At 39.4% G+C, this 12708-nt stretch overlaps 2 protein-coding genes across 6 annotated transcripts in view; both read right to left on the reverse strand.

Annotated features, from left to right (window-relative positions):
* Positions 1 to 2175, reverse strand: part of LOC111802284 (serine/threonine/tyrosine-protein kinase HT1) — a 5240-nt gene extending 3065 nt beyond the window's left edge. The window contains exons 1-2 of the mRNA XM_023686591.2: positions 1251 to 2175; positions 1 to 60 (exon numbers count right to left, since the gene is read on the reverse strand). The exon at positions 1 to 60 is cut by the window's left edge and continues 396 nt beyond it. Of these exons, the coding sequence (XP_023542359.2) occupies positions 1 to 60; positions 1251 to 1610 (420 nt within the window). The 5' untranslated portion in view covers positions 1611 to 2175. The remainder of the gene's footprint in view (positions 61 to 1250) is intronic.
* Positions 2176 to 7749: 5574 nt separating this feature from the next.
* LOC111802110 (E3 ubiquitin-protein ligase SIS3) lies at positions 7750 to 12487 on the reverse strand. 5 transcript variants are annotated; one of them, XM_023686358.2, is made up of 10 exons: positions 11918 to 12477; positions 11790 to 11828; positions 11602 to 11668; positions 11435 to 11508; positions 10125 to 10263; positions 9946 to 10038; positions 9772 to 9837; positions 9564 to 9683; positions 8801 to 8914; positions 7750 to 8658 (listed from the first exon to the last, which is right to left on the reverse strand). In XM_023686358.2, the coding sequence occupies exons 1-10, from the start codon at positions 11944 to 11946 to the stop codon at positions 8425 to 8427; spliced, it is 975 nt and encodes a 324-aa protein (XP_023542126.2). In that variant the 5' UTR covers positions 11947 to 12477; the 3' UTR covers positions 7750 to 8424. The 5 variants fall into 5 exon arrangements, with proteins under 5 accessions (XP_023542126.2, XP_086983335.1, XP_086983337.1 ...); XM_087127211.1 differs by having other exon boundaries at positions 7796 to 8658; positions 9564 to 9701; positions 11918 to 12405; XM_087127209.1 differs by lacking the exon at positions 11790 to 11828 and having other exon boundaries at positions 11829 to 12487.
* Positions 12488 to 12708: the final 221 nt, after the last annotated feature.

The raw sequence follows: 12708 nt of genomic DNA on the forward strand, positions 1-12708 counted from the left end.
CCCCGACATGTACTCGGTGATGATGCAAAAAACTGGAGGTTTCTTGCAAGCTGCAATGAACTGCAGGATGAAGAACACCAAAACTAGCGTTGTTAGGAGTAAAATAGATTCAATTATGCTAAGGTGTGCAGATCTAATACATGAAATGGAAATAAAAAAATAAATGAAACCATTGCTCATAGCCCCTTTTAACAAACGAACTTAGATCGTCTTCTTTAGCTCTAATATCCAATAGCTCCGTTTCCAGAGGTCGTCGTGTTGTAGTGTATCTAAAGAAGAGATAAGCGCCAATGATACTAGATTTGCAAAGCTAGAGGTCGTTCTAGGATCCTTACAAACTTTCACAAATAAAGCTAACTTAATGAATGATTCCAACCAAGAGCTAGTTAGAAGGATGAATAACTCTTAGATCGAACTTTGAATCTATGATGATCACTCTTAGATCCCATGACGACTCACTTTTGCCTTGTTTCTTGTAATTTCTCCTTCGAGTACATGCAATGAATCAGTGGTTGGATTCATATCAACAAGGCAAAGGAACAAGGGAGCCAAAAGAGAGTTTCAACTTTGAAGACCTTTTCGTTTGAGCACAGGGCTCCAAGCCTTTTGTTGATAAAGATTAGTATCCTCGATCTCTTCCTAAATATTGATCGACGTTCTCTCGATATTCAAGAATTTCCCAGGCTACCTCCATCCATCTATTAGTGCATCCATTGCACACGGCTCCAAGCCTTTTATTGATAAAGATCAAGATCCTCGATCTCTTCCTGAATATTGATCTACGTTCTCTCAGTACTCAAGAATTTCCCAGGCTACCCCCATCCATCCATCAGTGCATCCATTGCACGGGGCTCCAAGCCTTTCTTTGACAAAGATCAGGATCCTCTATCTCTTCCTGAATATTGATCGACGTTCTCTCGATATTCAAGAATTTCCCAGGCTACCCTCGTCCATCCATTAGTGCATTCATTGCACGAGGCTCAAAGCCTTTTGTTGACAAAGATCAGGATCCTCAATCTCTTTCTGAATATTGATCGACGTTCTCTCGATACTCAGAAACCTCTAAATCAAAGCGTTGCTAGAATAGAACTAGACTAGATATGAACGATACAGAAACCAGTAAAATACATGAACAACCCAAGAAGAATTTACCACAAACACATTCCAATTCCGTTTCATGAAACATTCAATGCTTTAGACAACAAATAAACACAAACCCACATAAAAGAAACCAAGTAAATGAAACATACAGTGATGATATTAGGATGCCTCAATCGAAACAGCAATGCCACCTCTGAAATGAACTGATTCTCAAGAAAGATAGCCAAATTTTCGTCCTGCTCAGGCTGGCTTATCAGCTTAATAGCAACCTCCCTCTGCTTATACACACCTCTGTAAATCCTGCTATGCCTTCCTGTAGCAAATTTAAAGCCAATGAACAATTGAGACATGTCTGCACTCCATTCTTCTTCATCTTCTCCCTTAATCTCTGCACCAGACGACACCAAATACTTAGACCACGACACAGCCCGCTCATACTCCCCAAGAGAAAGCCTCCTCCCAGGCTTTCCATTGATCGAAATTGGCTTGAACCAGTTCAAATTCCTCATGGGGTATGCCCAAATTTTAACAAAATCATTAATCTACCCTCTTCAATCCTTCCCCACCCAATGTAGATTCTAAATCGACCCCAAATTTTGGTAAATCAATAGTTTCAAGAACAAGATCTATAGCTGGAAATCAAGAGAAAAACAGAACCCACATCGATTAATGCACCCACTAGTTTAAACTACATTTTCCCTCAAACTCACGCATCAGATACAAATGGAGCTAAATTTGAATCAAATGATACACACACACATGCATATTCATATCCATATCTGATACTCGACAGAAGAAATGAACTCATGAACACCAAATTTGAAGGTGGAACAGAGAGGAAAGGGGAGATGATGAAGATGGGGAGTTTTTTTTTCTTGATTTTTTCACTTGGGTTTTGAGAGTGAGAGAGAAAGGGTTTACTGGTAAGGAGCTAGAGAGAGAGAGAGAGAGGGGGGTAAAGGGTGAGTTGAGATGTAGCTGTTGTTTACGGTGGTGCAGTGGTAGCATATATGGGGAAGACTCGTCTCCTTCGTCTGCTCTAACGCCAATGGGTTATGCCCATTACATTCATAACGTGTAAAGATCCTCCTCTTAGGGGACAACACTGGTCCTCTTTGATTATGACCCCTACCCTCTCATTTTCCTTCCTTTTCACCCCTTACCTTCTCCTTTATTTCCATCTTGCCACTCAATTATTTACTCCCTTCCCCCTCCCCCATGTCTACCTTCCCCTCATATGGGTCATATTGTTTCAATCCCTCGGAAACCCATGAAGCGATCGAGTTGTTTCGGCTAACAACCTCGTGAGATTGAGAATTTGGATTCGACATATGATAGTTTTAGTGCTTCTCTTGCGTTCCATGCAACAGGACGGTTGGGAGAGGGGTTCTATGTCATCTAGTTAAGGGGTTAGTCATGAGTTTATAAGCAAGGACTACATCTCCATTGGTACGAGGTCTTTTGAGGAAACCAAAAGTAAAATCATGAGAGCTTGGGCTCAAAGTGGACAATATCATACCATTGTGGAGGTTCGTGATTTATAACATGGTATTAGAGTCATGCCCTTAACTTATCTATGAGCAAAGAAGTTGTGAGCCTCGAAGGTGTAGTCAAAAGTGGCTCAAGTGTCGAATAAATAGTGTACTTTGTTTGAAAACTCTAGAGAAGAAGTCGAGCCTCGATTAAGGGGAGGTTGTTCAAGGATTCCATAAGCCTTATGTGAGGCTCTATGGTGTACTTTGTTCGAGAGAGAGATTGTTAGGAAAGTAGTTCCACATCGGATAATTAAGGGGTTGATCATGAGTTTATAAGTAAAGAACACATCTTCAAAGTCACGAGAGTTTGTGCTCAAAGTAGGCAATATCATACAATTGTGGAGGTCTGTGATTTATAATAAGGATGTCACCTAGTATAGAACTACTTGCGTCTTTATGATCACTTTCATTCAGATGTTGTCTCAGTTCATTTACATACACTTCTATTACTCGGACATCAAAGCTAGGGGCAAACATAGTACATCCATCCCTTCTGAAACCCATCAAATTGTTGATGCCAAAGTAGCAAAAATTCCGGGGAGTGTTAACTCGGGTATCGTACGAACCTTCATTCTTAATAGAGCAAAGTGACGCCTTCATTTGATTCGTAATTCAAAGGTCTTCAGACATAATCGTCTCATTCTTCCCATCAGCAGCTAAAATCTCTCCGATGGTACACTAAGGTTAGCATAAATTACGATGCGTGGCTCGAAGTCTCTCGAGCCCCCTGTTGTACCAATATCTATATTCCATTCTAGGAAAAATCCAAAATGAAACAAAATTGGGTAAAATAAAAAGGAAGGATGGAAGGGTAGAAAGGGAAAAGGGGAAAAAAAGTAGGGGTAAAAGAGGAAGAGTGAAGAGTAGTTAGATAGAGTAACTGAAACGGAAGAAGAAAGAAGAAAGAAGAGTTTTTTTTATTTATTTAATTCTTTTTTTTTTAAAAAGGCGTGGGCGTGGGGCCCACTTTACAGTGAAGTGTCCGTGGGTTTGTCGGACAAAGCCGTATGGTCCTCTTCCGTATACGGTCTTTCTCTCTCTTCCCCCATTTGCGCGTTTTTCTCTCTCTAGCTTTATACCACAATTACCCCTCATCCCTGACCAGTTATTATCATCATTATTATTATTATTATCATTATTATTATTATTATTATTATTTAAAAAATAAATAAATTTTCATTATTGTATTATATTCCTTTGAAATCACCACCTCAAAAAAGCTGCCCTGGGCCCCACCAACTTTTTGGTCGTTTCCCAAATATCTCCCGCATCTCATGCAACTTACTTAACAAACCTCAAGGATAAAACAGTCTTTCTCTCTACCTTTTAGATTTATATTTATTTCTTCCTCAAATCTTTAAATTAAAGGGTTCTAATTTCTATTTTATTTTAATGATTTTTCCAACATTTTTTTAAAATCAAAGGTTGTAATTTAATTTTTTAATTAGCATTTTTCCAATATTTTTTATTTTTATTTTTTAAATATAATAATAATAATTAATTGTTTAGCTTGACAGTTGAGAAAAAGAATAAATATTAAGTTCATAACTAACTTTGGAATAATCCCATAAAAAATAATAATTGAAATTTTAATTCATTTTTTAATTTTAAATATAAATTCTGACAAGATTCTTGTATTTAGATTCTTATCTCAATGTTTTTTTTTTTACTCGGCAGTATGATAATTTATTTTAAAAATAAAATAAAATAAAATAACTCAAGTAGCTATTTAATTAAAATTATAAAAGCTTATATTAAAAAAAGGAAAGCTCTTTTTTCCATTTTTTTATTTCCTAAGTTGGATTTAGATTAAAATATTTGTATAAATAAGATAGGCATAGATATTGTCCGCATTCGTCCATTATGCCCACTGCTAACAGATACTGTCCACTTTGACCCGTTACACCCACCACTAATAGATATTGACTACTTTGGCTTGTTACATATCGTCATCAATCTCACAGTTTTACAACGCGTCTTATAGGGAGAGGTAAGATAGGCATAGATATTGTCCTCGTTTGCCCATTATGCCCACTGCTAACAGATACTGTCCACTTTGACCGTTACACCCACCACTAATAGATATTGACTGCTTTGGCTTGTTACATATCGTCATCAATCTCACAGTTTTACAACGCGTCTTATAGGGAGAGGTAAGATAGGCATAGATATTGTCCTCGTTTGCCCATTATGCCCACTGCTAATAGATACGGTCCACTTTGACCCGTTACACCCACCGCTAATAGATATTGACCGCTTTGGCTTGTTACATATCGTCATCAATCTCACAGTTTTACAACGCGTCTTATAGGGAGAGGTAAGATAGGCATAGATATTGTCCTCGTTTGCCCATTATGCCCACTGCTAATAGATACGGTCCACTTTGACCCGTTACACCCACCGCTAATAGATATTGACCGCTTTGGCTTGTTACATATCGTCATCAATCTCACAGTTTTACAACGCGTCTTATAGGGAGAGGTAAGATAGGCATAGATATTGTCCTCGTTTGCCCATTATGCCCACTGCTAATAGATACGGTCCACTTTGACCCGTTACACCCACCGCTAATAGATATTGACCGCTTTGGCTTGTTACATATCGTCATCAATCTCACAGTTTTACAACGCGTCTTATAGGGAGAGGTAAGATAGGCATAGATATTGTCCTCGTTTGCCCATTATGCCCACTGCTAATATATACGGTCCACTTTGACCCGTTACACCCACCGCTAATAGATATTGACCGCTTTGGCTTGTTACATATCGTCATCAATCTCACAGTTTTACAACGCGTCTTATAGGGAGAGGTAAGATAGGCATAGATATTGTCCTCGTTTGCCCATTATGCCCACTGCTAATAGATACGGTCCACTTTGACCCGTTACACCCACCGCTAATAGATATTGACCGCTTTGGCTTGTTACATATCGTCATCAATCTCACAGTTTTACAACGCGTCTTATAGGGAGAGGTAAGATAGGCATAGATATTGTCCTCGTTTGCCCATTATGCCCACTGCTAATAGATACGGTCCACTTTGACCCGTTACACCCACCGCTAATAGATATTGACCGCTTTGGCTTGTTACATATCGTCATCAATCTCACAGTTTTACAACGCGTCTTATAGGGAGAGGTAAGATAGGCATAGATATTGTCCTCGTTTGCCCATTATGCCCACTGCTAATAGATACGGTCCACTTTGACCCGTTACACCCCCCGCTAATAGATACTGACCGCTTTGGCTTGTTACATATCGTCATCAATCTCACAGTTTTACAACGCGTCTTATAGGGAGAGGTAAGATAGGCATAGACATTGTTCTCATTCGCCCATTATGCCCACTGCTAACAGATACTGTCCACTTTGGCCTGTTACACCCACCGCTAATAGATACTGACCGCTTTTGCCTGTTACGTATCGTCATCAATCTCACAGTTTTACAACGCGTCTTATAGGGAGAGGTTTCCACACCCTTATACAAAAAAATGTTTCGTTCCCCTCTCCAATCTATGTGGAATCTCACAATCCATCACTCTTCAGAGCTTAGCGTCTTCGCTGGCACATCATTCCATGTTTGACTATGATATTATTTGTAACAACTCAAACCCACTGTTAATAAAAATTGTTTGTTTTGGCCCGTTATGTATCGTCATCAGCCTCACGATTTTAAAACGTGCCGGCTACAGAGAAGTTTTCACACTCTTATAAAAAATACTCTGTTCCATTTTCCAACTCATGCGTGACGTCAGAAGACTAGACAAAAAAATATAATAGATTTCATTTTTAAATTTATTCATAAACTATCGAAATATTTATTTCTAAAATATTTAGACAATTGACTGGCTGAACCATATTAAACTTATGATGATATTTTAACACGACACACGTAGATAGCTAGCTATAACCTACGATAAAAAAAAGATTGAAAATAAAGGAATATTTGAAAAAAAATCATTAAATATTTGAAAAAAACGAGGAAAAAGAACAGGAATTTAGGATATAAAATATAAAAATTAAAAAAAAAAAAAGGCAATATTTAAATATTTAAATATTTAAATGTCCTATGTCCATAAAGTTCACAGGACCTAAAAGTAGGCATACTGTGGGTCCCACCCCACGTAGAAAGAAAGGACAATGTTTTATTTTTTTTCACTTTAGGGAAAAAAATATTTGTCCGTACACACACGTGGCAGAATCTTTTTTCCTTCATCCTCGCATTTTTATTTAATTTAATTAATTAATATTATTTTTAAATACTTCATATTAATATTTTCTTATTAATCTAATGTCAATTTTTATTAAAAAAAAAATAGGAAAGATTAATTATCCTTTTAATTTTTAAATACATTTATATTATATTTTTATTGCACAAAAAATAATGTTATTATTAAAATATTAAATTTGTACAATTAAAAGTGATATTTTAATTAAATAATCGAGATATTGAGTTGTCATTAATGTTGGAAAAAGAAAAAATATATATATTTTTTAATTTTTTAATTTTTTTATATCTCGATATGATTCCTTCCTTTAAAATTGAGCTATTTATTTACTATTTATTTAAGACATCAAAAATCAAGGATTAGATTGAGTTGGAAATATTAAATAATTTTTAAAAAGATTTAGTATCTTAATAATTATTAAAGATTCCATCATTATCTCCATACAATTAATTTTATATTATTATCTCAAATAATAACGATAAGTATACGATAACTTCACTGAATTTACTGTTCGAGTTGAGATTAGACCTCATTATTTTCATGATAAGTATGTTCCGAGTCAAACCAGTCATGATCGAGTTTCGTTCTAGTTTCCTCACAAACAAAATGAGATTACGATCACTGTTCGAGTTGAGATCAAACCTCACTATTCTCATGACAAGCCTGTTTCGAGTCAAACAAGTCATGACTGAGTACGACTCCAGTTTCCTTACAAACAGAACGAGATTACGATCACTGTATGAGTTGAGAACAGACCTCACTATTTTCATGACAAGCCTGTTTCAAGTCAAACAAGTCATGATCGAGTTCCATTCCAGTTTCCTCACAAACAAAACGAGATTACGATCACTGTTTGAGTTGAGATTAGACCTCACTGTTCTCATGACAAACCTGTTCTGAATCAAACAAGTCATGATCGAGTTCTATTCCAATTTCCTCACAAACAAAATGAGATCACGATCGATTTGATATGAACCACGATGAGTGCCACGCTTAAGACAACGGGCATTTAAGCTCGTAATAATGTATATGATTAGTGTTCTAAACTTAAGAAAAGAACAAGAGAGGGCGGGGAATGTTTGTCAGGTAGTGAGGAATCTGTACGAACCACGAGCTATGAACATGGGCTAATGGAAGAAACCCACGTGAACTCTTGTTTCCTCCATGACTCAAGCTTTGAAGGTCACTGTCAGAGTTCATAAGCATTTTATAACCATCTTTGGAAACCTAACAAAAAGTTGACTCACTCTGCAAATCTGTCCTCTTCCCCTTCTTCCAAACCTGCATCGGGTTTACCATAGAACTATAGACGTGTAACAGCCCAAGTCCACCGCTAACAGATATTGTCCGTTTTGGGTCATTATGTAGTGCTGTCAGCCTCACGATTTTAAAACGTGTATGCTATGGAGAGGTTTTCACACCCTAGTAAGGATTGTTTCGTTCCCCTCTCCAACCGATGTGAGGGTTACTGATTATGCAGGATTCATGGTAGGTAGGTCTCTGGGGTTGAAGGAGCTGAGAAGTTTTAGTGACAAAAAAGGCGGGTTCAGTCTGTACACGATCAATGTCGAGAAGCAGATGGCACGGGCGAGCTACCGTTCTCGACGCTGTCGAAATGAGTGGCTGAAGGTCGATTGGCAGATGTTTGTTCTGTGTCCAAGTGCAGGTTAGAAAGAGCATTGAGGTCGAGATTTGGGAAGACGGAGGAGCGGCACCGAGGACATTTAACATTCAGACGAAGCCACTCGTCGATACATTCGACATGGAAGTTGTGAGCACACGGCATACCTCGAACCTGCACAAAGTCCAGGAGGAGAACAGAACAGTTGAATTCATTTGTTCAACCCCAAAATCAAATGGATATGCAAAGAAGTTGTTCAGTTTATGTTTGATCAGAATGAATACAATTGCATCATAGAGAAGTTCAAACAGTTTACCTCATTCCCTACATGGAACTCTTCGAGGCAAATTGGGCATTCACTGCAATCCGTCGGGACCGCCTTCAGCCCGAACTTCGGAAGTTCCTGGATGAGAGCTTCCACAGCTTCCCGCTGCACAAACCCCCGAAAAATAGCCCGTTCGTAAGAACTTTATGTTTCATAATAAGCAAAGAAAGAGCAAGCCTATTGATATTTCAACACAAGCCCACCGCTAGCAGATATTGTCCATTTTGTCCCGTTACATAACAGCCCAATCCCACTACTAGTGGATACTGTCCGCTTTGCCCCATTACGTATCGCCATCAGTCTCACGGTTTTAAAACGTGTCTGCAAGGGAGAGGTTGCCACACCCTTATAAGCAATGTTTCGTTCCCCTCTCCAACCGATGTGGAATCTCACAATCCACCTCCTTGGGAGCCCAGCGTCCTCGCTGACTGGCTCTGATACCATTTGTAACAGCCCAAGCCCATCGCTACCAGATATTGTCCGCTCTGGCCCGTTACGTATCGTTGTCAGCCTCACGATTTTAAAACACGTCTACAAGGGAGAGGTTTCCACATCCTTATAAGGAATGCTTCGTTCCCGGAGATGTGAGATCTCACAATGCGTACGTCACATGTTACAGGATCTCTTTAACATACCGTTTGCGAAATGACGATATAAAAACCGATCGACAAGTTCAATAAATGTTACTACAACAGATCCAAAACCAAGCGCAAAATGTTTTCCATATGCATTGATTTAAGCATCACACATTTACCTGAGCCGAGGTTAAGAACAGCCCGGGATGGTACCCCATAGCATCTTGACCAACACCTCGTATTTCAAGTCCTGCAGCTTCAAACGCCCAATCAGGAACCCGAATCATATCAACAAGTACCTGGTTTGTAGAAAAATGCTACTCCAATCAATCATTAGGCATATGATCACAATTTAAAGTGCCAACAACAAGAAGTTTTCGAGCTTACCCCATATTCAGACACGGGGACGCCTTGTTGGGCACGTAACAAGTGTGCTTGTCGACGCGCTAACCACTGCTTAACACGGTTTTAGAAGCATTAAGTATGAAACAAGAACAATTTGAAGCAATAGGTTTGCTTAGGCCCTCAATTATTGGAGAAAGTACACAGAAAATGAATAACCTTTCCCACTGACATGCAAGCAATGCAAAGAAGGACACAGTAGCTGAAAAGCAACCAAATGAGGAAGCCCCATTTCTGTCCTTCTTCGGGCAACTGCACGCATCGACGAGACGAACGAAACAATCAAAGCTTGTAGATAGATAATTTGGCGACGTTAACGGAGTAATAGTATAGCTTACACAGTCTTTAGCGTCTCGAAACCATAGGGTACCGATTACAGTCCACGCACATAAAAACGGGTAGAGGAATATAGAGAGAATAGAAAGAACCATAACTCTTCCACAAAACTGAGCATATTGTTGGTGCCATCCAAAATCCCTAATGAAAGTTAAGTTTAACAGTTAAGAGTAAGGCACCAAATCTGAAATACACCACTGCCTCCCTTAAGAACTTGCAAGAAAACTTCACAAACTTTTTAGTAAGATTTTCAACCATGAGGCTGAACCTCGAAAGGGTCGACATGAGGCGATGTGCCAGCAAGGATGCTGAGTCCCGAAAGGGGGTGGATTGGGGGGCCCCACATCGATTGGAGAAGGAAACGAGTACCAGCGAGGACGCTGGGCCCCAATGGGGTGGGTTGTGAGATCCCACCTCGATTGGAGAGGGGAACGAAGCATTTTTTATAAGGGTGTGGAAACCTTCCCAAGCATACGCGTTTTAAAAACCTTGAGGGGAAGCCCAGAAGGGAAAGTCCCAGAAGGGAAAGTCCCAAGAGGACAATATTTGCTAGCGGTTTGGACTGTTATAGATATTGTCCTCCTTGGGTTTTCCCTTTCGAGCTTTCCCTAAAGGTTTTGAAACGAGTCCACTAGGGAGAAGTTTTCACACCTTTATAAGGAGTGCTTCGTTCCCCTCTCCAACTGATGTGGGATCTCATAGTCCACCTCTCGTGGGGGCCAGCGTTCTCATTGGCACACCGCCCAGCGTCTAGCTCTGATACATTTGTAATAACCCAGGCACACCACTAGCAAATATTGTCCTCTTCGGGCCTTTCCTTCCAAGTTTCCCCTCAAGGTTTTAAAATGCATCAACTAAGGAGTGGTTTCCACACCCTTATAAAGAATGCTTCGTTCTCCTCTCCAACCGATGTGGGATCTCACAATCCACCCCTCTTGGGGGCCCAGCGTCCTCGCCGGCACACCGCCCAGTGTCTGGCTCTGATACCATTTGTAATAACCCAAGCCCACCGCTAGCAGATATTGTCCTCTTTGAACTTTTCCTTCCAAGCTACCCCTCAAGGTTTTAAAACGCGTCAACTAAGGAGAGATTTCCACACCGTTATAAGGAATGCTTCGTTCTCTTCTCCAACCGATGTGAGATCTTACAATATCTACTAACGGTGAGCTTAGGCTGTTACAGAATTGGTTGCATATCTAGTCCTAATCGAACTCAATGAACAGAAAGTAATCTTCAAGAACAATTTAGAGGGGACAAGTCCAGGGAGATAGAAAGGGGACAAGTCCAGGGAGATAGAAAGACAAGGCCTTACAATCCCATTCCAGCTGAGAGTGCATTATCTATGAACAGCAAAAGGCGAAAAACAAACACAGAGGTATAATCAACCTGAAAGAAGAAAGTAAAACACATAGCCATAAGAACAAGCAATCATAAACATATCTTAGATTTGTATTACTTCTTCGAAACTCGAACGCCTACCACGATCCATACGTGCAACGGATATCTACATGTATTGTACCGCCTCCAATTGATAGTCACAATTATTCTACCAAGCAAAAACAGTCAAAGAACAAGAACAGATATAATGAAAGCCTGATGCAGGGCTCCTAACAAGGTTCTAACAAAGCATAAACAACAGCAGCTTCAATCAATATGGCAAAGGATACATGCTAGTAGCAAGCATTGACAAGAAGAATCCATCGTACCTGAAAACCCCCAAAATCCTCAAGCAAATCAAAAACCCATCAAAATGGGGGAATTCATATTCCAATGAAACGATGGGAAAGAGATTTACCATTTGAAATCGATCCCTCGAATCGCCATATCCAAAAACTAAACCAAGAACACTCAAGAACACTCAAAACTGCCAAAAATGGCTAATGGGTCGCCATGAAAAGGCAAGAAACGATTAAAGAACCACAAGGGAAAGGGAAATCGAAGAAGAACTCGAACATTTGGCCAGAAATTTCATCTGGGTTCGAATCATTGATGAACAAAAAGATGAAAAAACAGAAGAATATGACGTTTCAGAGCATAATTCGAGCCACAATCTTGTTTGGCAAGTTAGTTGAATCCATTTAAACCAAACATTAAGAAGGAAAAATGACAAACTACTACAAGTTATTTTATGAGGCAGAATCAACCTCTTCAAAGATTTGATAGTATAAAATTGGGATGAGATTACAGAGGAAGATTCTGCAATAGTTGGAGGGTGGGGTCGCCCAGAAACGCAGCAGATAGCGAGTGGCTTTCATCAATGGGCTATGCAAAAACCAAAAACCAAGGACAGCGACCTTACTCCAAAGCCCAACAAAAAAGCCCCTCCAAAATGCTGTGTTGTTCATCCTCTGTTCTTCACTTTTAACATGCCCATCATCCAAGAGAGTGAGAATCCTAATCACAATGAAAAAAAAGAAGAAAACATGACTTGAAATGAGAAAACAACATCTCGGATTTGTTGTCGGGAACAGGGATTTAGCTAGTTTTTTCGGTGGCTCTAACTTCTATCATTGTGATGTTGCGGTAACCAACTTTTTTCTTTTTTTTTTTTTTTACTGCAAAACGTCCTCCCTACTTTTGGAAGGT

This window comes from Cucurbita pepo, chromosome 9, assembly GCF_057944985.1.
Source record: "Cucurbita pepo subsp. pepo isolate OVF chromosome 9, ASM5794498v1, whole genome shotgun sequence".
Taxonomy (NCBI): domain Eukaryota; kingdom Viridiplantae; phylum Streptophyta; class Magnoliopsida; order Cucurbitales; family Cucurbitaceae; genus Cucurbita; species Cucurbita pepo.